At 47.7% G+C, this 24,913-nt stretch overlaps 1 protein-coding gene across 3 annotated transcripts in view; it reads left to right on the top strand.

The window, feature by feature from the left end:
• Positions 1 to 24,913, top strand: part of LOC146859578 (uncharacterized) — a 620,782-nt gene that overhangs the window by 49,547 nt on the left and 546,322 nt on the right. For all 3 annotated transcript variants that reach the window (XR_014979312.1, XM_085646502.1, XM_085646501.1), the window contains exon 3: positions 1,061 to 1,159. Coding sequence is in view for 2 of the 3 variants with exons in the window: in XM_085646502.1 (XP_085502628.1) it covers positions 1,061 to 1,159 (99 nt within the window). In the remaining variant the exon portion in view is untranslated. The remainder of the gene's footprint in view (positions 1 to 1,060; positions 1,160 to 24,913) is intronic.

Genomic DNA, 24,913 nt, shown 5'->3' with positions numbered 1-24,913 from the left:
CAGTGGTATGCGCTGTGGACATGTCAAGGCTCAGTGGTATGCGCTGTTGACATGTGTCAAGGCTCAGTGGTATGCGCTGTGGACATGTGTCAAGGCTCAGTGGTATGCGCTGTGGACATGTGTCAAGGCTCAGTGGTATGCGCTGTGGACATGTCAAGGCTCAGTGGTATGCGCAGTGGACATGTCAAGGCTCAGTGGTATGCGCTGTGGACATGTGTCAAGGCTCAGTGGTATGTGCAGTGGACATGTCAAGGCTCAGTGGTATGCACTGTGGACATGTCAAGGCTCAGTGGTATGCACTGTGGACATGTCAAGGCTCAGTGGTATGCGCTGTGGACATGTGTCAAGGCTCAGTGGTATTCACAGTGGACATGTCAAGGCTCAGTGGTATGCACTCTGGGCATGTCAAGGCTCAGTGGTATGCGTTGTGGACATGTCAAGGCTCAGTGGTATGCGCTGTGGACATGTCAAGTCTCAGTGTTATGCGCTGTGGACATGTCAAGGCTCAGTGGTATGCGCTGTGGACATGTGTCAAGGCTCAGTGGTATGCACTGTGGACATATCAAGGCTCAGTGGTATGCGCTGTGGACATGTGTCAAGGCTCAGTGGTATGCACTGTGGACATATCAAGGCTCAGTGGTATGCGCTGTGGACATGTGTCAAGGCTCAGTGGTATGCGCAGTGGACATGTGTCAGGGCTCAGTGGTATGCACTGTGGACATGTGTCAAGGCTCAGTGGTATGCGCTGTGGACATGTGTCAAGGCTCAGTGGTATGCGCTGTGGACATGTCAAGGCTCAGTGGTATGCACTGTGGACATGTCAAGGCTCAGTGGTATGCACTGTGGACATGTCAAGGCTCAGTGGTATGCGCTGTGGACATGTGTCAAGGCTCAGCTGCATGTGATCACTGAAGCTTTTCATTCTGTTGTGTTTTGTTTAGAGTAGAAACAATTTACTATGGGGTTCTGTACTTCTTGCATTGGTTTTAAGGCTCAATGCTGTGTGGCAAACTGTTTGGAGGTATTCTTCTCTGACCAGTAATTTTTCTTTCACTAACAGAATACAAGCTCTTTTCAATCATCGTTAAAGAGGAGTCAGAAGTATTTCCACTCGACCATCCCGAGCCTGGGCGAAGTGACGGCGGCAGTAGCCCCAAAGGTGAGTCCTGCTTGGCCTGAAATGATGGGGGCATTGGATTGATGCATCTAAGAATGCTTTTAGGAATGGATGAATGAAAGAGCGCTCTCCACAAAGGCCTTTTGGAGGACGTAAAATAGTATTCCATTTGCACTCTGAGATGCCTTTGTAAACTGGCCCCTAAATACAGTTAGGACGGATGGAAAGGACAGCGCCCTCCTTGTACTGTTGTCCATATTGGAGTTGGGTGTTTCTGGGCTGACTCCTAGACATGTGAGTGTAGCTTAGAGTACGCCATACTCTTAAATCATTTTGTGTCTCAGCCCCAAGGTGCTTACAAGTGGGATACTTTTGTTGTTGGTTAATAACCCATTACAAAAAATACAAATATTTATCAAATATAAAATAACTGAAATATGTATACACTCGTCAAGTTCATATCATTGATGCCTGGTACTTACAATCTCACTTATCGGGACCCTTTGCACTTAAAAAATAATAATTACATATTAATACTGCTGTGCTACACCACACCAGTTTATCGCAGATCACCCAACATTTTCCACCGCTCTTCCGCACTGAGGAGCCCTAGTCACAGTCACAGCCATAACAGAAAAAACAAACAAAGCAAGCCAGTAAATGTAATGTTTTTAAAACGCATGCTCAGACGCTCTAACACGCTGGCCGTATATACGTAAAAGAAAGGACAACCAGTGACCACACCTTGTTAATAAGAATGAGGTACACAAAAAAGGTTATAGATGACGCGTGACAATCTCGGCCACTGGTAATTGCTCTAGGCTGCATACCAGTCCCTGGTTCTTTCGCCCACCATGCCACCTCGGGCAGGAACTGGCCATATGTAGATCAGTCTTGGTCCTGACTCAGTAGGAACCATTAGCCCAAGCTCCCAGGCCAGGTCCCATCTGAAAGGGAACACATGCCAACCCTAGGACCACTTTGGCCTATTTGGGCCTCTTCAGTAGGGCCTAGTGTGTGTACTTCGCCCCTTAAAAAGAATTCAATGGAAGAAAGAATGCAAAAAATATATGTTATCTGGTATAAACACATCACATATAATCTGCAGCTCAAGCAGAAATAACACTGATTGAACCACTGAAGAAATGCTAATGTTAAAGCTATTAACTCTACCCCTGCTTGGATTAAGACAGGATGGAGGAATTTAGGGGCATAAGTATCAAAAACTGGTTTTGCAATTCTCAAATAGCGGTTTTTAGAGAATCGCTATTTGAGAATCGCAAAACGCCATGTATGTAGGATCTGCAAGTAATTTTGCGAATCGTACATATTCCTTAATTGCGAAATGCAAAGTGCGATTCGCAATTAAGGAATACCTCCTCATTCATTGCTATGGGCCTAGAGGCCCATAGGAATGAATGGGAAGATATTCTCAATTTGCGATTCTCAATTAGAGAATGCAATTTCAAGGGTGCCAGGGTGTCAAAAGGACACCCTGTTGCACCCCTGAAATGTGCATGTGTGCACATGTGGAGCACATGCACGCCCTAAGGACATGTATGTGCGCCACATTGCAGTTTGAAAAATGCACAAAAAGTGCATTTTTCAAAGAAATCGCAAATTACCACCAACTTGAACTTGGTGGTAATTTGCGATTGCTTAAGGAGAAATCGCACAACTTGGGTGCTTTTTACATCGCATTTAAGGAATTGCATTTTTGCGATTCCTTAAATGATTTCGCAAAATAAGGAATCGCAAATTTTGCGATTTCTTATTTTGCGAGGGCCTTTTGGGATGATACATTCCAAAAGGCTTTTTCCCGTTTGGCAACGGGCCGATTCTGAGAATCAGCCCGTTTGCGAACGGGAAATGGGCTTCATACATATGTCCCTTAATTAGGTCCCGGATTCATCGTTTACAGATCAGCATTATATGCATTAGTGTCTCCTGGGCCAAGCGACAGAAACAACATCTGTGCTTAAAGCACAAATGACCTTAACGACTCTGAGTAAACTCGAGCACGGGCTGTGCTGTACGAGCCGAAACCAAAGGTATGGGGGCAGTCCCTCAAGTCACACATGGATGCGGATAGTGTCTGTTTCAGCCAAGGGATATCTACCAGCCAAAGGACTCCCCTGTCGATAGCGTGTCCATGCAGTCCTGGTTAGTGACACCATTCTGCGGCCTGATCTGCTCTTTGCCATCACTCTTGCTGCGCCATCTTTTATTTCAGTATTAAATAGTTTCTACTGGTGGAGTCCTAAGTGGCAAAACAATGTCAAACCCTCAGGGTCTTTCAGTGGTGAGCACAGGGGGGTCCGTGTCAGTGAATGAAGAGTGGTATATCAAGGCTTGATTTATTTGAAGGCAAACCCAGCTCTAGACTAGCGTAATCCTCATTCACTGGAACATTGAGGAAGGTCCCACTCACTGCTTCATCCTTTTCCAAACACTCAGTGGGATTAGGATGTGGTCTGACGGCTAGACTGCTGACTTTGGTGCTGGAAACCAGAGTTCGAACCTCGAGGTCGCGTCATGTGATTCTAGGCAAATCACTTCACCTCCCCGTGCCTGAATGTGTAATGTAAATACGGTGCTCATGTACAGCGCTCCAATACCTTCGGGTCGAGTTCGCGCTATGTAAAAGATGCAAAAAAATAAGCATTGGCATAGCCAATAGGTCTCGCCTTTGGGACCTTATAAGTGTTTAGCCATGCAACAGTTGCATAACTAAATACTTATAAGGTCCCAAAAGCGAGACCTATTGGCTATGCCAAGCGGCAGTGCGGCCGCGAAAGTAATCACGATCAAACATCAAAGCGGCCGAAAGTGAAAGTAACTCGCGGTAAAGCGCGGCGTGCGCGCCCTTGCACATGCACTGTAGCTCTAGGCTGGCCTGGTAGCACTTTTTGGAGCCCTCTCAATAAGTCTCGCCAGACCAGCGCATGCGCTGGGTCAGGCGAGACCTAAAAAAGGCTGCTGTGAAAGTGCTGCACAGTGGCTTCCCAGAGGGCAGCAGAGGTAACACAGAAGGTACTTGATAATGGCCCAGTCACTGGGGCTCTGAGAATCCCCTGGACACAAGTGTTGCTGCTCACGGCATGAGGGTACGTCGATAACTGAGGAGGACGAGAATATGTATGTGATGTGGACTAGGGCCAGTCACTGAGAGGAGAGGAGCTGGCAATCACTGAGAGGAGCTGGCCAATCACTGAGAGGAGAGGAGCTGGCCAATCACTGAGAGGAGCTGGCCAATCACTGAGAGGAGAGGAGCTGGCCAATCACTGAGAGGAGCTGGCCAATCACTGAGAGGAGAGGAGCTGGCCAAACACTGAGAGGAGCTGGCCAATCACTGAGAGGAGCTGGCCAATCACTGAGAGGAGAGGAGCTGGCCAATCACTGAGAGGAGTTGGCCAATCACTGAGAGGAGCTGGCCAATCACTGAGAGGAGAGGAGCTGGCCAATCACTGAGAGGAGAGGAGCTGGCCAATCACTGAAAGGAGCTGGCCAATCACTGAGAGGAGAGGAGCTGGCCAATCACATACAATGTGCCAGTGTTTGCTTAGAGGTACCGCAGAAACGCATACAGTGTGCCAGTGTTTGCCTAGAGTTACCGCAGAAACGCATACAATGTGCCAGCGTTTGCCTAGAGGTATCGCAGAAACACATACAATGTGCCAGCGTTTGCCTACAGGAACTGCAGAAACACATACAATGTGCCAGCGTTTGCCTAGAGGTACCGCAGAAACACATACAATGTGCCAGCGATTGCCTAGAGGTACCGCAGAAACACATACAATGTGCCAGCGTTTGCCTAGAGGTATCGCAGAAACACATACAATGTGCCAGCGTTTGCCTACAGGAACTGCAGAAACACATACAATGTGCCAGCGTTTGCCTAGAGGTTCCGCAGAAACACATACAATGTGCCGGCGTTTGCCTAGAGGAACCGCAGAAACACATACATTCTGCCGGCGTTTGCCTAGAGGTACCGCAGAAACACATACAATGTGCCAGCGTTTGCCTAGAGGTACCGCAGAAACACATACAATGTTCCAGCGTTTGCCTAGAGGTACCGCAGAAACACATACAATGTGCCATCGTTTGCCTAGAGGTACCGCAGAAACACATACAATGTTCCAGCGTTTGCCTAGAGTTACCGCAGAAACACATACAATGGGCAAGCGTTTGCCTAGAGGTACCGCAGAAACACATACAATGTGCCGGCGTTTGCCTAGAGGTATCGCAGAAACACATACAATGTGCCAGCGTTTGCCTAGAGGTACCACAGAAACACATACAATGGGCCAGCGTTTGCCTAGAGGTACCGCAGAAACACATACAATGTGCCGGCGTTTGCCTAGAGGTACCGCAGAAACACATACAATGTGCCGGCGTTTGCCTAGAGGTACCGCAGAAACACATACAATGTGCCGGCGTTTGCCTAGAGGTACCGCAGAAACACATACAATGTGCCGGCGTTTGCCTAGAGGTACCGCAGAAACACATACAATGTGCCGGCGTTTGCCTAGAGGAACCGCAGAAACACATACAATGTGCCGGCGTTTGCCTAGAGGTACAGCAGAAACACATACAATGTGCCAGCGTTTGCCTAGAGGTACCGCAGAAACACATACAATGTGCCAGCGTTTGCCTAGAGGTACCGCAGAAACACATACAATGTGCCATCGTTTGCCTAGAGGTACCGCAGAAACACATACAATGTTCCAGCGTTTGCCTAGAGGTACCGCAGAAACACATACAATGGGCCAGCGTTTGCCTAGAGGTACAGCAGAAACACATACAATGGGCCGGCGTTTGCCTAGAGGTATCGCAGAAACACATACAATGTGCCAGCGTTTGCCTACAGGAACTGCAGAAACACATACAATGTGCCAGCGTTTGCCTAGAGGTACCGCAGAAACACATACAATGTGCCAGTGTTTGCTTAGAGGAACCACATACAATGTGCCAGCGTTTGCCTAGAGGTACCGCAGAATCACATACAATGTGCCGGCGTTTGCCTAGAGGTACCGCAGAAACACATACAACGTGCCGGCGTTTGCCTACAGGAACTGCAGAAACACATACAATGTGCCAGCGTATGCCTAGAGGTACCGCAGAAACACATACAATGTGCCAGTGTTTGCTCAGATGAACCACAGAAACACATACAATGTGCCAGCGTTTGCCTAGAGGTACCGCAGAAACACATACAATGGGCCAGCGTTTGCCTAGAGGTACCGCAGAAACACATACAATGTGCCGGCGTTTGCCTAGAGGTACCGCAGAAACACATACAATGTGCCGGCGTTTGCCTAGAGGTACCGCAGAAACACATACAATGTGCCGGCGTTTGCCTAGAGGAACCGCAGAAACACATACATTCTGCCGGCGTTTGCCTAGAGGTACCTCAGAAACACATACAATGTGCCAGCGTTTGCCTAGAGGTACCGCAGAAACACATACAATGTGCCAGCGTTTGCCTAGAGGTACCGCAGAAACACATACAATGTTCCAGCGTTTGCCTAGAGGTACCGCAGAAACACATACAATGTGCCATCGTTTGCCTAGAGGTACCGCAGAAACACATACAATGTTCCAGCGTTTGCCTAGAGGTACCGCAGAAACACATACAATGGGCAAGCGTTTGCCTAGAGGTACCGCAGAAACACCTACAATGTGCCGGCGTTTGCCTAGAGGTATCGCAGAAACACATACAATGTGCCAGCGTTTGCCTACAGGAACTGCAGAAACACATACAATGTGCCAGCGTTTGCCTAGAGGTACCGCAGAAACACATACAATGTGCCAGTGTTTGCTTAGAGGAACCACAGAAACACATACAATGTGCCAGCGTTTGCCTAGAGGTACCGCAGAAACACATACAACGTGCCGGCGTTTGCCTAGAGGTACCGCAAAAACACATACAATGTTCCAGCGTTTGCCTAGAGGTACCGCAGAAACACATACAATGTGCCATCGTTTGCCTAGAGGTACCGCAGAAACACATACAATGTTCCAGCGTTTGCCTAGAGGTCCCGCAGAAACACATACAATGTGCCATCGTTTGCCTAAAGGTACCGCAGAAACACATACAATGTTCCAGCGTTTGCCTAGAGGTACTGCAGAAACACATACAATGGGCCAGCGTGTGCCTAGAGGTACCGCAGAAACACATACAATGTGCCGGCGTTTGCCTAGAGGTATCTCAGAAACACATACAATGTGCCAGCGTTTGCCTACAGGAACTGCAGAAACACATACGATGTGCCAGCGTTTGCCTAGAGGTACCGCAGAAACACATACAATGTGCCAGTGTTTGCTTAGAGGAACCACAGAAACACATACAATGTGCCAGCGTTTGCCTAGAGGGACCGCAGAAACACATACAATGTGCCGGCGTTTGCGTAGAGGTACCGCAGAAACACATACAATGTGCCGGCGTTTGCCTAGACGTACCGCAGAAACACTTACAATGTGCCGGCATTTGCCTAGAGGTACCGCAGAAACACATACAATGTGCCGGCGTTTGCCTAGAGGAACCGCAGAAACACATACAATGTGCCGGCGTTTGCCTAGAGGTATCGCAGAAACACATACAATGTGCCAGCGTTTGCCTACAGGAACTGCAGAAACACATACAATGTGCCAGCGTTTGCCTAGAGGTACCGCAGAAACACATACAATGTGCCAGCGTTTGCTTAGAGGAACCACAGAAACACATACAATGTGCCAGCGTTTGCCTAGAGGTACCGCAGAAACACATACAATGTGCCGGCGTTTGCCTAGAGGTACCACAGAAACACATACAATGTGCCGGCGTTTGCCTAGAGGTACCGGAGAAACACATACAATGTGCCGGTGTTTGCCTAGAGGTACCGCAGAAACACATACAATGTGCCGGCGTTTGCCTAGAGGAACCGCAGAAACACATACAATGTGCCGGCGTTTGCCTAGAGGTACCGCAGAAACACATACAATGTGCCGGCGTTTGCCTAGAGGTACCGCAGAAACACATACAATGTTCCAGCGTTTGCCTAGAGGTACCGCAGAAACACATACAATGTGCCAGCGTTTGCCTAGAGGTACCGCAGAAACACATACAATGTTCCAGCGTTTGCCTAGAGGTACCGCAGAAACACATACAATGGGCCAGCGTTTGCCTAGAGGTACCGCAGAAACACATACAATGTGCCAGCGTTTGCCTAGAGGTATTGTCACAAGGACAGGGGCAAGGGTTGAGACCATGAACCCTGATGAGGATGGGCTGAGTCTAGAGCGGGTTAGATCCAATCTGTGTTCGCTGTTTGAGAGCCATGTTGAGCAGCGTTGCAGCCCTGCTTCACACTTCAGATCCTAACAACACCGGACGGTGCTCAGCGTTGGTTCTTAAGAAATCTGCCTTCATTTTATATTGACAAAAGAGAGTTTTGAGTGTGAGCTTTCAGCTGGTAACAATTATGTTTGGCGAATGGGAAAGATATGAAGGACCTGGCTCTTCGAATGACCCCGTCTAATCTGACCTGCCCCGCCCCCCCCAGTCCCTCTGTTGCCTACAGACCCTAACGAGTGAGCAGTGCGCTCTATAAACACCTGATTGATTGATTGACTTATGTTGGCAAAACCTTTTATAACATATGCATTCGTTCCTGTGTCAAGCAGTCTTCAGTGACTGAACGAGAGAGGCTAGTATGTGTTGAATGCCAGACCCTAAGCCAAAGGAGTGGTGCACCCCAAACTAAATCCTTTAAGAAAGGAAGTCCGCCCTCCAGGTGAACAATAAGGCTGGCCATGCTTTTGGGGGCCGCTAATAACCTGTGAAAAAACGTTTCTCTGGGGACCGGGTTGAATATACCCCCACACAGCAGCCACGTAACACCCCAGTGAAAGACATTTACTGTTATATAGGGTGATCAATTCCTTTGTTGGTTTTTGGCCTCGTGTTTTTCACGATCCTTAAAATGCCATCAATGACCCCTGCAAATGTATTACCCTCTGTGTTAAAAGACCTTCCCAGCTCAAATTATGTGAAAAAGTTATACTGAGATAATTGCAACTCTGGAGTTATGTTATAGGGATACCATCGATATGAACAGAGCAGGAGGGTGTCTTTTTGGGGCCACAAGTCATGATGTGCGATTTCTGGTGGTTAATTTTCAGGTTAAGATCCCCCATAAAAGTATTAAATGTATCAAGTAGCGATTGCAAACCAATGGCGATACGGACGATTGGAACAGCTTCGTCTGCATATAATAGGATGGGTACCGACTACCGAACGGTCACCAAATCTAGGTATAGCTATTCCTTTGGTCAGCAATGCAGTCTAGAGAGAATTTATATAAAAAAGAAATAAAAAAGGTGCCAGGATGTAGCCTTGTCTCACACCCGTGGTTGAATAAAAAGATTAAGTACATTCTCCATTTGTATTATAACAAACTTGTACCTTTGTATCACTGTGTTGAAGTGCTAAAAAATCGTCCAGGCCAGGGTCAATCCCTGCTTTGCACATCATGGACCATATCTTGCCCTTATCCACCATATCGTCTGTTCTTTAACGCCTACTATGTCCTTTAAGTTATCAGAAGAGATAAAAAAAATACGCTCCTTAGTTTACTATGACAATAATGGGGTCACCGCTGTATTATCCATAACCCAACTATCAAGTGAATAGCTAATTTACATTACAATTTGGGCCTGGATGATGGGAAACTTACAGTCAACTACTTCGGCGTGATCACGTCCGTATGATACCGAATGCTGCACTGTCTATTGCTTTATGGAATTTTGAGGGTCTGTTGAGGGCGTTAAATTACAATGCTTTGCCCGTACTGATGATGACATTGTCTGTTGAAATGATAGATGGTTATTTTGATCGGGCTAACTGTGAGCTATATCCCTGTTTCTGTTCTTCCATCTCCTCTTGCTGCATAGTTGCTTTGAATTGAAAAGCTGTGCAGCTGATGGTTGCATGAGAAAACATAATGGTTATTAAAATGTCCCTATGTTGGTGCAACAAAGAATATAGCCAAAGCAACGAGGGTGCTTTGTTTACTCCAATGCGCTACTGACTGGCAAAGCTCCGAGTAGAGTGATGGCCTGGAACCCCCAACAGACGCACTAGTTTTGTCACCCAACTTCTATGATCCGTTTTCATCCATTCTTATGTATTAGCAGCTATGACACTCTGTTACAATTTAAGTGGGTGGGAAGAGTGTTAAAGTGGGCGGGGCCAGTGATAGAACTGTTTGCAGTGTTATATTTCATATCGGTACCCTAATATAGGTCCAAGGAACATTGTACACTTTCCCTACACGAGCTCCCGTTATTTCATATGAACGATCCTTATAAGGACATAACTCCAAATAAGGACAGAATGCCTTATAGGGACATCACACCTTATAAGGACTGCAGCCTTTTATGAACTAAACCTTTCACCTAGTTCCATGCCGAGGGTGGGCTTTTCCCAATCGATATTGCTAAGACGTCATCCTTAGCGCATATGAATAATTGTTCTCCAGTATTGGGGTGTCTTTCATAGATTCACATGCTTGAATATTCCCCGTCGTCGGAGTGGGAGTCCCACGGTAAATAATATAGCAATAAATAAAATATACATATATATATAGTTATAAAATATATACCTAATATATACATATATATATATAAGTAATCATCTAAGACAGAGATATAAATAGGTAATAACATCAAGAATGTTCCTATATGAAATCTGTAAAGAGATACATAGAAAGAGAAAAAAGACATTCGCAGTCTATCTCTGTCATTATGTTAGTCCAAACTACGGCCAATCAGGTGCCAGCTCCTCTCCAGAACCTTCTCCTCAGAGCTCCTCACCTCAGATTTTCTACCGCACATCGTGTGACAGGGAGTCTCCCTGAGCTCTGCTCAGTATTTCTCTTCAACATGTCTTCAAGTAAGAAGTCTTTGTTTAGACCTTGTTCCTCTTGTGGAAAGCTACGTTTGTTTTCAGAAGATCCACACAGTAAGTGTATTTACTGTCTTTACCCTGACCATGAAGTGGGTAAATGTAAATTCTGTAGAACCTTTTCTACAAAAACTCTGAAAGACAGGGAAGGCCATCTCTTGTTGTGGCTCCAGAGACTGAAGGATAAAGATGAAGTGGTTTCTGATTTAGAAAGCTTTACTTCTGGCCGTTCCCACACAGCCTGAAAGCGCAGTAGTGTACATGATTTACCTTCGCCTTTTCTTAAAAAGAAGAAAATGTCTCTGTCCATGACAGCTGCCACGTCTTCTTCCTTGGCTACTGCGTTGTCGCCCACGAGACATAGTTCTCAGGCTGCTGAGGCTTCAACTTCCCAGTTTTCTGGCAAAAAACTGGCTTCATCTTCGACGAGGCTTCCGACGACGAAATCCGCAGTTTCCTGCTCGTCGACGGTGACTCTGACGACGACATCAGCATCAGGATCGTCGATGACGGTTCCGTCGACGTTGTCGTCGTTGACGATGATCATCAGTACTATAAAGACTGTATCATCTCTATTGCCTATTGCATCGTCGTCGTCGAAGAAGGAAAAGATCTCGTCGACGTTACCATCGTCGTCGTCGAAGCTGGTAAAATCTGCCTCGTCGACGATTACATCGTCGATTGACCCGTCGACGAGTGCCCCGTCGACGAAGAAGAAGAAGACCTCGTCATCGTTCCCGTCGACGACAACGACTCCGTCGACGCCGAACCCGTCGACGATGATTCCGTCGACGATGATTCCGTCGACGATGGTTCCGTCGACGATGGTTCCGTCGACGATGGTTCCGTCGACGATGGTTCCGTCGACGATGGTTCCGTCGACGATGGTTCCGTCGACGATGGTTCCGTCGACGATGGTTCCGTCGACGATTGTTCCATCAACGATTCCGTCTACGAAGATGTCTTCAGTAGCCTCTATGCCTCAGATCCCGTGGACTGCGGTCTCATCGGTTAAAATAAAGATTAAAAGGACGACTTCTGCACAGAGGTCATTAAAAAACCAAATTTTTTCCACGCCTTCAGCATCTACTACGTCCTTTGCCGCTGTGCCTTTTTTACCTTTGCCACCAAGTACTCGACAAGATATGTCAGGTGAGGTTATATCTTTGGATGATTCCCACCTTCCTTCACCGTTGTTTGCTACTGATTCGGATCATGATTCAGAAGAAGAAGGTTTACCTGAATCATTTGGGACGGCACACAGTCCATCGGATTTAATAATAAAATGCCAAGATGATACTAGTGAGGATGAGGAAGCGATTTTATCAGGAAGAAATTCCTACGGAAGGACAAACTGCGACGCTACCATTGTCGCTTACAACAAATCTTCAACTCATGTTGGACGATTATAATCGGCGTTTTCCTTTATCACCACAAGAGTCTGTGGTTCCGCCTACTCCAGTGGTGCCGACAACTATATCGGAACCAGTGCCGGTTCCAATACCTTCTATTGTACTACCTTCAGTACCGCTACGACATTCTTCATCTCGGACAGTACCTCCTCATGATACTGAAGAAGAAGTTCCTCAGGACAGGGAAGATGGTGAGATTATGGATGATGGTGGTGATGATGATGATGAGGATGATGGTATGACGGAGTGGGATGACTACCATGCCCAAACACCATCTCCCTCTCCGGTGATACCTGGTGACTCACCACCTGTTGACATTGCAAGTTTTCACCAGTTAATGGATAGGGCAGCCCAAAGGTTCAAATTAACAACGGAACACAAGGAAGAGGATTGTTTCCTGTACGATTTTAAAAGTCAGCCTTTTAAGCAAACACATACAATCCCTATTATCGAATTCATTTGGGAGGAAGGCAAAAAGATTATGAAGACACCAAATAGCCTTCCGGCACAGGTGCCTAGATTAGAGAAAAAGTACAGGTCACCATTAGGAGCGCCAGCGTGCCTCACTGGTCAATCAAAGCCAGATTCTGTAATCACACAGGCAGCGCAGTCGGGCTAGGAACCCTGCATCTACGATCACTGCACCACCTGATCGTGATGGATGTCGTTTGGAAGCTATAGGGCGAAAGTTTTCTTCGATGGCTTCTACCATTGTGAGAGCGGCTAACGCCTTAGCCATCTTAGGTCGTTATGACCGTCAAGTATGGGCGGATATATCAGCGCTAGTTGAACAACTGCCTGAACCGTCAAAGTGAAGCCGTGAAGCTACTCCAAGAGGGAGAGAGCACATCTACGGAGATAATAGACTGTGCAGTTGATATCGCCTGTATGGGTTTCCGTCAACTTGCTGGAGCAGCGGTACTGCGCAGGCAAGGGTGGTTACGCTCAACATCCTTTCGTCAGGAAGTGCAGGCACGGATATTAGACATGGCATATGACGGAGAGGCTTTATTCGGAGATCATGTGGATGAAGCTCTCCAATTGATAAAGAAGGATACAGACACTGCTCGCTCTCTGGGCACATTGCAATTTCGAAAACAGCCCTTTCGGGGTGCACGCGGACGCGGCACCTCCTCTAATTTTCGAAGAGGAAACAATCAGTATCGACCATATAACCAGGGTTCCAACCGTTATTCCTATAACCAACAGCAATCCTCTCGACAGCAGTCTACCAAGACTTACAGAGGAAAATCCTCTTACAGGGGTTCCACTCCTAAGAGACAATGACTTATATCAGTCCCAGAAAATTGAAGGTCGAATCTCTCTGCACTCTTCTCAATGGTCCTCTATAACAAGGGACCGTTGGGTTTTGGACATTGTAGAAAGAGGTCACACTTTAGAGTTCATCGAATTCCCTCCACCCACACCACCTACCGGACCACCACCGGCTCATTTCAAGGAACTGTTACATCAAGTTCAACTTCTAATGCACAAGGGAGCCATAGAGGTAGTACCAAGATCTCAAAGAGGAAAAGGATTTTATTCCCGATTCTTCCTTATCACCAAAAAGAACGGGAAATGGAGGCCCATTCTAGATCTGAGGGCTCTCAACAAGTATCTAAAGAAACAATCCTTTCGTATGTTAACGCTTGTAGAGATCTTGCGCTTACTCTCACAGGGAGATTTCATGGCAACAATCGACCTCCAAGATGCATATTTTCATATCCCCATACTACAACAACATTGGAAATTTCTACGTTTTCTAGTGGGCCAGAAAGATTTCCAATTCAAGGTATTACCATTCGGCCTACGCTCGGCCCCTCGAGTGTTTACAAAGGTGCTAGCTCCTGTAGTAGCGTTCCTACGTCTCCAGGGTGTTCAGATCTTCCCATATCTGGACGACTGTCTCCTAAAATCACAATCGGAGGTTCAACTTCTACAGCACACACGTCTTTGCCAGGAGGTGTTTTGGCCCTTGGGGCTCTCCATAAATACCACGAAGTCCCATCTACAGCCTTCTCATCGCAAGGATTTTCTGGGAGCAACTTTAGAAACAGTGTCAGCAAGGACACTTCTCTCCCAGGACCGTCTTCAAAGGATTCTCCGACTGGTAACCCTTATCAGATCAAGAAGATCCGTTTCTGTAAGACTGTTAAAGTCATTTCTGGGGATGGCATCATCGTGCATTGCCTTGATCCCTCATTGCAGACTACGGACACGCCCCGTCCAGGAAGAACTGGATGTTCAATGGCGTCAGATTACGGGTTCTTTTAACGATGTTGTAAACGTCACAGATCGCATGAAGGCGGCGCTCAAGTGGTGGGCACAACCATTAAATCTAACAAAAGGCATTTCTTTTCTGTCAATAATACCAGACATGACAATAACAGACGCCTCTCTAGAAGGATGGGGTGCTCATTTGGAGGACTTATCAATAAAAGGGAAAGGGACAATATGTCAAAGAGCCTGGCACATCAACAGGTTGGAGCTCATGGCTATATTTCTGGCTCTCAAATCCTTTCTTCCTTTAATCCAAGGAGAAACAGTACTAATACAGACAGACAACACAACCTGCATGCACTACATCAACAAACAGGGCGGAACAAAATCTCCGAAACTGTCTCGACTAGCTCAGTCAATCTGGGATTGGTCTCTCGACCATCGCATCACGATTGCAGCAGTTCATCTACCGGGGGTATCCAATATCCTGGCGGATTCCCTGAGCAGGTCCTCCTCATCGACCCACGAGTGGGAGTTACATCAACCAACTCTAGAGATGATATTTCGACGATGGGGTCGCCCTCAACTGGATCTCTTTGCCACACCAGAGAACCGGAAATGCCGAGACTATGCAAGCTGGCATCCCCACCAAGGCTCACGGGGCAATGCCCTTTTGATGAACTGGTACAATCTGTTTGCCTACGCTTTTCCCCCAATCCCTCTCATACCTCGTGTCCTGTGGAAGATGCGGAGGCAACCTTGCCATCTACTTCTAATAGCCCCCCGTTGGCCTCGGCAGGCATGGTTCTCAGAATTACTCCTACTGTCCCAGTGCGAACCGATCCTTCTACATCCTCGTGCAGATCTACTCACAATGAGCAAAGGGAAAGTTTGTCATCCGAATCCCTCCTCACTGAGCTTATCAGCTTGGAACCTGAGCACTGTGAATTTGCCCATCTAGACATTCCACAGGACTGTAGAGACATCTTGGCTCAGGCGAGGGCTCCTTCTACGGTAAAAACGTACAAGTTAAAGTGGAGAAGATTCTGCCACTGGTGTGCATCTAATGGGGTTCACCCGTTTCACTCTAAACCAGAACAATTGTTACTGTTCTTCTTGCATTTAGCTAACTCCGGACTATTTCATGCAACCTTGAGAGTTTTTCTGGCGGCAATTTCCCGTTACCGTCAGGATGGTTCGACTTCACTTTGTTCTTCAAGGATTATCCATCAATTCTTCAAAGGGTTGTTTCGCAAATTTCCTCCTGTTAAACGCCCTCCTCCGATGTGGCATCTTAACATCGTTTTGGCACAACTGAGACCACCGTTCGAACCTATTCACAAAGTTGAATTGAAGTATCTAACATGGAAGGTGGCTCTTCTTCTGGCACTAACGTCTTCACGTCGCGTCAGTGACATTCATGCATTTACAATAAATCCACCTTTCCTGCAGTTTAAACCAGATTCTGTAGTATTGCGTACAAATCCAACATTCTTGCCGAAGGTGCCTTCAGACTTTCATATTAACGAACCAGTGATTTAAAAAACTTTCTTTGCTAATCCTCAAACTCCTGCGGAGCAAAGACTACATTCCCTGGATGTGAAAAGATGTTTAAAGTTTCTACATCAGCAGAACAGCTTCTTTTCGAAAATCTGATCAGCTCTTCATAGCTTATGGACGCTTTCACAAGGGACGTCCAGTTACTAAACCAACTATTGCACGTTGGGTTACAGCTGCCATCGTAATCTGCCATCAAAAGGCAAACAAGCCTTTGCAGTCACCAGTGAGAGCTCACTCCACTAGAGCAATGTCATCCTCAACCGCCTTATTTGCTGGAGTGCCTTTGCATCAGATCTGCAGAGCAGCTACGTGGTCGAGCAGACATACGTTTACAAGACACTACTGCTTGGCAACTTTAAACGAAGAAGATGCTGCAGTTGGGCAGGCAGTGCTTCGCAAACTTTTTAAATAAGATGAGCCTCTTCCTTCCCTCCTCCATATTGTTTCCATTTACTGTTGAAAGAATGGTTCATTTACGCTGAAATAGATATTCAGATATATCATATACATAAGGATATTAATTGTCATTACAATTTCAGCTCTTTGTGATTATGGAAACAATGGTAGTTGGTACTGCTAGCTATTCTATATTCAAGCATGTGAATCTATGAAAGACACCCCAATCCTGGAGAAGAACAATTGTTACTTACCTGTAAACAGGTGGTTCTCCAGTATTGGTGTCTTTCATAGATTCACATGCGATCCTCCCTTCAGAGGCTCTCTTCTCCTCATACACTCTAAAGTCACTCTTGTGCTACGAAAATCTGAGGTGAGGAGCTCTGAGGAGAAGGTTCTGGAGAGGAGCTGGCGCCTGATTGGCCGTAGTTTGGACTAACATAATGACAGAGATAGACTGCGAATGTCTTTTTTCTCTTTCTATGTATCTCTATACAGATTTCATATAGGAACATTCTTGATGTTATTACCTATTTATATCTCTGTCTTAGATGATTACTTATATATATATATATGTATATATTAGGTATATATTTTATAACTATATATATATATATATGTATATTTTATTTATTGCTATATTATTTACCGTGGGACTCCCACTCCGACGACGGGGAATATTCAAGCATGTGAATCTATGAAAGACACCAATACTGGAGAACCACCTGTTTACAGGTAAGTAACAATTGTTCATAAGTACACTCTCCAGGAGGTATACTTCACCTCTCCCATCGACGTACAAGGTTTAATCCCCAACGTCATCCTCATACTGAACAATGGGTAACACACGTACACAGACTGTATAAATACAGCACCTCTTGCTATCAGAAAGCAGGAGGGACCCGAGACTTCACGGCCAACACACTGACAAGAGACGCTGCATCCCCGGCATGCCATCGCTCCAGCTGACAGTGGTCTGATGATCCCTTGCGGGGTGTCCAGTTTAAGTCCAGGATGAAGTCCCACACTCTCACTATTCAGGTATGGGGGTTTGACTAAAGCCTAGTGGGATTCTTGACTCTTATGCTTAGGCTCTATAGCACCTACTCACATGCTAGGTACACTTAGGTACATGTAGTCAGGCATCTTAGGAGTACGCACTTCATTTTATAAATGCATTTCATAATCATGTATATGTTTGTGACTATTGAAAAATGGTAGAACGATACTATTTCTTTTTATTCACTGCACTGCTGGTTCTAGATCTCTGGTACTGTGTTACAGTTGTATCTGATAGAGACGTCTAGCTGCAGATTCCTTAACTTCGAATATCCCCAGGCGTCAGACTGGGCCCTGAAAACTTTCTACAGAAGCACCTCTGCGTGCCGGGGGGCGCCGCCGCACGATTCTGCCCTGACGTCGTCCACGGACGTGACATCAGCGGAGCCATATATGCCCCTCCCGGCGCGATGATGTCAGTTTTCTCCTTTTCCACGTCCCAACGCGGATCCTGGGAAACCAGCAGTTTCTTGGCCTGGTTTTTAGGCCTTTTCGACACCTTTGGTGTCGCCGGCACAGTGTGCAATGCCTTCGGGTTTTAAGGCTTGTGAAGCCTGTGTGCATCAGATGTCTGGCACTAACCCGCATCTCATTTGTATGTGGTGCCTCGGCGTGCACATCCGGGTGTTGGAGCGACGCGTGCCCAAATGGAGGCTTATTCTGTTGCACTCCAGTCGTACTTTGGGTCCCAAACAGGTGAAGCGAACTCATGTTTGGTCCTCAACGGTGGATTCTTCCTCGGCGCCGGTTCCAGAGACGATACGATGCCGACAGGTCACGGCCCAGTGGGTCCTCCCAGTCTTCCGTCCAGCCCACCCAGTCAGTCTTTGCATAGCCCTGAGCGGCTTCCTGTGCTGACAGCGGAGGTGGCGCCGGCCCCGGCGACCGGCTCGACGCCCGGCTTGTCCAAACGTGCACATTTTGCAGTGGGATCGACGTCGGACGACGTCCGGGTCGAGCCCCCTCTGGAGGTCATCGACGTCCAGCCGACTCCGACCTGGCGTTGATCGACGTCGGTGCCACCTACTGAGCTTCCTCAAGAGGTTGCTGCTCCCCTCGAGTCCTCGGACATCTCTGCGACCTCCACACGGTGTCGACTGGCGCCGGTGCCGGCAACAACGCCTCCTTGTCAAGAGGTTGACGCTTCTCTGGATTCCCCGGGTCGGGGGCTCCTGGTGCAAGTACCTTGTGTTGCCTGGCCTTCGGGTCAGTCTCCGGCTTCTCCACTTTTGTTGTCCAGTGGACGGCTTAGTCTCCAACCGTCTCCTACCAATGGCTTCTTATCGCCTAACCGGATGGCAGCTGAAGCTGGTGCTGCTTATGTACGTGCCATTCACAGGGCGGCTGCTATTCTTGGTTTTCAGCCTCCTGTGACCCCCCTGCTGTCTGATCCCTCACTGGATCAGCTCCATATGGAGCCTATTGAAGTGGAGCCTTTGGTGCCATTTGGCGGCTCTTTATTTGACATTTTGCGTGGCACATGGGCAAGGCCTTCTTCTGGTGACCCTGTTGATCGGTCTCTTGTTCGTAGGCACCGTCCTGCTCCTGGTGATCCACTCTGCCTGTCCACTCACCCTATGGCTCAGGGACTTGTTGTTCAGGCAGCCTTTTACTTGCAGTCTTCATCCGCCTTGCCATTATTACCTCCCACTAGGGAGTCTAGGTGGGTGGATGCGTGTGCTCGCCAATGTTTTGCCGCTACCAGTGCAGTTATACACACATTGAATACTGCGTGTATGTTCGTGGGTTCATTCTCGACCCTTTGGGACTTGGTCGAGACCCTTCCATTCCAGAGGAGCCTCGGTCACAGCTGCTTCGGCTTCTGCTTGATGGCAGGGGAATGGCGCAATTTTCGCTCCGTTCTTCCATTGATGCCACTGACTCTGTGGGACGAGCTCTTGCTCGATCTGTGGCTTTGCGCCGCCATGCATGGCTGCGCGACAGTCGTTTCCCAGATAATGTTCGGGATGCCCTCAGAGATCTACCGTTTAATATGATGTTGACCTTTTTGATCCCCACGCTGATTCGGCAGCCTCCTGGCTCTTGTCCGGTTGCCATAACTTTTGCACGGTTCTCTGCCTTATTTTCCTACACCTCTATCACAAACGTGTGTAGTAGGTTCCCCGATTGCTGTTCAGCCTTCTCTGATTTGTTAGTTTTCAGCTGTATGGCTGGTTGAATCTTCTGTTCAGTCCTCTGACTGCCTGTTTTGCCCAAGAGGATCTCCTTATCGGGGGTTGACACTTACCCTATGTGGGGTATATGCTGGTGCTGGGCGACTGCCCTGCCTTAGTACGCTCTAATGGAGTATTCCTCTCTGTCTTTTCTCCTGCGATCCTATTGTTAGCACCGCTCTGTCGCTTTTCGGGTGCCTTTGGTCCCGGTTGTCTGTAGTGCTTCTGTCCTTGCATTTATGGCTCACACCGTCTCCGCCGCTGTGCAACAATGCTTAGCACTATTGGTACAAACTTGGGCACGCAGCCCTTATTGTGCTCGTCCTCCAAGGTGCTAGCTTGGCATTTATATCTCTGCTGTATATGGCCTCTTTTCTCACCACTTCTCCTACAGTGTTTTTTTCCACATTCCCTGCTGTCCCGCACCGGTGTTTCCACACTTCTGCTTATATCATACTGTGATCTTTCATGGGGCGTATTTCTTCGGAATACTTGCCTCTTGTTGTCCGGGGCAGTTATATTGATCCTGACTGTTTACACTGTCGTGCCTCTAGCGTGTAGGGGACTGTGGTTCCTCCCGAGCAAGCGGAGGATGTTGCTCTTTCCTTCATGTAGTGTCCGTGGTCACTGACCCGGTCTGCATGTGCCACCAACTTTATGTGGTGCTCGGCTGCCTGGCTCCCCTTTTGGGACTTTGCCCTCTTGATGTCGTCCGCATCTGAGCTGCTCATGCTGCCCTGCAGGATGCCTTTCCTTTCTTCGTGTGGTTCCAACGTCCACACGATATGCTTAGGTGCCTTCCGGTATGCTTCGATGTCTGACAGTGTCGCTCCTACTTTGACAGTAGGCGATATGCCATTGGCCCTTTCGCAGGTTATAACAGACCGCCTATGTCTTGGCGTGTCTTCTATTTTAATACCGGCCTTCTGGCCATGGATTGGTCGCCTGCCAATGTTGTCACATGTGTCTAGCTGCTTTTCTACATACTGGGCCGGTATACGCATTCTGTCGTACCGTTTTCCATCTCTCTGGGTTTTGCTTACAGGCAACACATTCCATCTGGTGGATCTCTCAAACCCTAGGTCCAGTTCCACTTCTGGCGGTGTCATCAGATTGTTTTGAACTCCAGCGTATCTAGTATGCCTTTTCTTGTTGCATACCGGCAATTGCTGGGCAGGAGTCAGCCTTTTGCCTCCGTTGCCCCCTGTATCTTGCAGGCGCAGGTTCAACAGTGTTTTTACATTGTTTTGCCTGGTCGACCGGTGTGAGAAGTTGGCCTGATGTATGATGTCACTAGTTCTAGTGTACACCTTATATCAGTCCAAATACCCTTATGGTGATTGGTTGTAAAGTCAACCTTATAGACCAGCTATCCTAGTGGTAGCATGGACAAGAGCAGTCTTAGGCTAAACTCTGAATGGCATGTGAAGCCAGCTGTGATACCATATATAATCCCTTGAATACCAAATGAAAGGACACCACAACAGATATATATATAAAATAAAGTGTATTTATTCTAAGCAAACCCTCAGCACTCTTTATGAGATTAGAGGTAAGTACAACACAGTCTTATTTATGCATACAGTAAGTCACACAGGTAAGTAATACAGTTAGGCCCTAGGGGCCACGCAAACCATATACTAAGTAAGTGGTATAAGGACCACTGTCACGGAAATAGAATAGGCCTAGGCCTAGGGAATCGCTGGGGCTACACTACACTACCAACAGTTAGGAAGTGGGAGGCCCACGGGATTCGTATGCAGAGTGGAAACACTCACGCGTAATGCGTAAAAGTCACTAGCAATAGTACAGTTTAGAAATAGATAGATTTAGGACACTTCCGGAGTAGCTAGGAAGTTGAGACTTGAAACTTAGACACTAGGATAGTCACTATCCTGATGAGCACCGGAGTACCCAAGTTACCTAGCCCACAGGCTGCGGGTGCATAGGGTTGAAGTTGCGTCGGGTTTCGTCGTCGACTCCTATGGATGCCTGAAGAAAGATGCTGACAGGCAGTCAGGGAAGAGTGTCCGGTGGATCCCAAGGCTGGGATCAAGAAGAGAGGAGACCTGCAAGCAGAGGGGACAGAGTCAAGGTCACTAGCCAGTGACCACGTGGAACCAGGAAGGAACCAGACGATGTCGTGAAGAGTTGCAGGTGAAGGTGAAGCTTGTCGCTGCAGCCAGGAGGACCAGGAAGCGTCGAGGACGACCAGGACCAGGAGGCGAGCTGTCCCACGAAGGCTCTTGCTGTCGGCGGCGTCGAAGTTGGACTAGGACTCACCAAGCCTTGGCAAGCGGAACCCACGAAGAACGGAGGACTTGCTTCTGGTGCAGACCAGGAAGGTCTGGGGTGCTTCTTCTTTGCAGAGAAGCGGGAGCCAGTCTGGAGGAGCCAAACCAGCGCAGAAGATTTCAGGGTGCGTCGTCACAAAGGCCACTAGCCAGCGGGCAAGCAACCGGACAGACGCGGCAAGCAGGAAAATGCTGAAGGGCCCCACGCAGGACTCGTTGAGTGTGGGGGGCTGATCTTCGGTGCAGATGGTGCTTGGGGGTGGGGCTTCTCAATCCCCGGTGCACAACTTCGAGGGTGCCTCAGAAGCTGCGCTTGAAGATACTAGCCACTTTTCCCAGGTAGCCGGTCCCACGTCGCTCGTCGCCTCCACGGATCTCAGCTCTGTTGTAGATGTGGATCAGGGTCGGAGAAGTCTGGAAGTCAAGGCTCTGGTCGGGCTCTGCAGTCGGTTCCTCGTAGAACGTGGGCAAAGCAAAGGGTAGTCTCTTGATGGTGCCTGTTTGCACAGGGTAGCCACTCCTTGGCCACAAGGGAGATTCTTCAGTCTTCTTCTTTCGTCGAATGTCGAAGGTCCAGAGTTTCTGTTCAAGATTGCAGGTTCAGGATAATCTCAAGTCTTGAGGCCCAACTCCCACTCTTATACTAATCTGGGGGGCTGGGATACCTGCTAGGTCTTATGGGTGGGACCTGGGAGGGGGTGGTTACACCCACTTCCCTTTGTCCAGTTTCGCGCCAGAGCTGGGGCTGGAGTGCCCCAGCACCGGTTTGAACTGGACTATGCAAGGAACACCTTGTGTGCCCCAGGCATTTATTTATTTTATTTATTTAAACTTGTAACGCGCAACAGCTACCCACAGTGGGTTTCCCGGCGCAGAGGGATAGACTAGAGAAGAAAACGGACCATTGTTAGCAGCTCCCTGAGACAATTAAATACCCATGCAAATCAGCAGAATAAGAGCGTTTTTAGACGTTTCCTGAATGCAAGAAAATTAGTCTCAGTTTTCAAGGAGGAAGGTAGCGTATTCCAGTATTTGGGGGCGCGATGGGCGAAAGCCCGCCCTCCCATTTTAACAAGTTTGAATCGAGGAATGACAAAATCACAATTAGCAGACGATCTGAGTGTTCGAATAGGTGTATAAGGTTGAACGAGGTTGCGCAGATACATTGGAGCCGAGCCTTGCTTGATTTTAAAAAGATAGCATAAGGCTTTAAAGTTAATGCGGCTAGGGATCCTAAGCCAGTGTAATTCGCGTAGAGCCAGCCTAGCTGATTGTCTTCTCGGGATGTTACAGAGAAGACGGGCAGCAGAGTTCTGGACAACCTGGAGTTTATTAACAGTGGCCGCATCGGCACCAAGGTAGAGGACATTTCCGTAGTCCAGGCGGGAAGTTACCAACGCCTGAACGACGGTTCTCCTAGTAGATGGAGGCAGCATCCATAGAATTTTCTGGAGCCATCGTAGAGTAGTAAAACAGATGGCGGCCACCTGGGTGGCCTGCTGTCGCATGGAGAGTTTATCGTCTACGAGGAAGCCAAGATTACGGGCCACTGAAGAAGGCTGTGGGAGAGGTCCCATCTCGCTAGGCCAATGTTGAGGGCCCCATAGATCTTTCTTTTTCCCGAAAATAAGAATTTCGGTTTTGTCACCGTTTAGCTTAAGGAGATGCCTTTGCATCCACCCAGCTATACGGGACAACCCTAATTTCAAAACCGATATATCGTTGCTTTCACAGCTGGAGAGGGAGAAAACAATCTGGGTATCATCAGCATATGAGAAGATGGTCAGCCCAGCGTCTTCTGCTATGGAGGCAAGGGGTCTTATATAGATATTAAACAGCAAAGGGCTGAGTATAGACCCCTGAGGAACGCCATATGCTGATGTATAAGTGGAAGAGGAGGCTTTCGCAGAAAAGACCTGGAAGGTGCGCTCACTTAAAAAGGAGGCAATCCATGCTAAAGCTGGACCGTCCAGTCCCAGGGAACAGAGAGAGCTAAGAAGAATGGAATGAGACACAGTGTCGAACGCCGCACTTAAATCCAGAAGGATAAGCGCCGATGTTTCACCGCGGTAGACACTGTGTCTTAAACTCTCTGTTACCCCAAGAAGGGCGGTCTCAGTGGAATAATTAGCACGAAAACCAGACTGAGATGGATGCAAAAAATCTGACGATTCCACTAGACTGTATAATTGGGTGTTAACATGCCTCTCCAGCACTTTAGAAAGTACGGGTAGCAACGATATCGGTCTGAAATTGGCGAGATTAGACGCATCTGCTCCAGCCTTTTTCAGAAGTGGGACGACCATTGCGTGTTTCCAGTCCCGCAATACCTGGGATTCACATAGTGAGGCGTTTAAAAGTCTCATAAGAACCCTACGAGGTGTGAGATCTAATAATTTAAGGATTTTTGCAGGAACAGGATCACGAGGTGAGCCCGAGCGTATACTATTTAAACAGACGGAGAATGAAGTGTCGTCAAACAATTCCCAGTGTGTCAATTTTACCCTGGGAGAGGACAAATCAATATCTCCAGTCAGTTCAGGACGCAATTCTTCTGAATTCGAAGGGGGGCTCATAGAGTCGTAAATCCGTTCAACCTTAGCTATAAAGAATTGAGCGATAGAGTTACACTGGGCCTCGTCTAGTGCTGGAGGTGTTGGAATAGTATCAGCTCCTGTCAGTTTTTTAACGACAGAAAAAAGAGTACGAGGACAGTTCTGGGCTTGAGTAACAGT

The sequence above is a fragment of the Triturus cristatus genome, chromosome 3_1 (genome assembly GCF_964204655.1).
Source record: "Triturus cristatus chromosome 3_1, aTriCri1.1, whole genome shotgun sequence".
NCBI lineage: Eukaryota > Metazoa > Chordata > Amphibia > Caudata > Salamandridae > Triturus > Triturus cristatus.
This window is presented reverse-complemented; position numbering and strand designations above follow the sequence as displayed.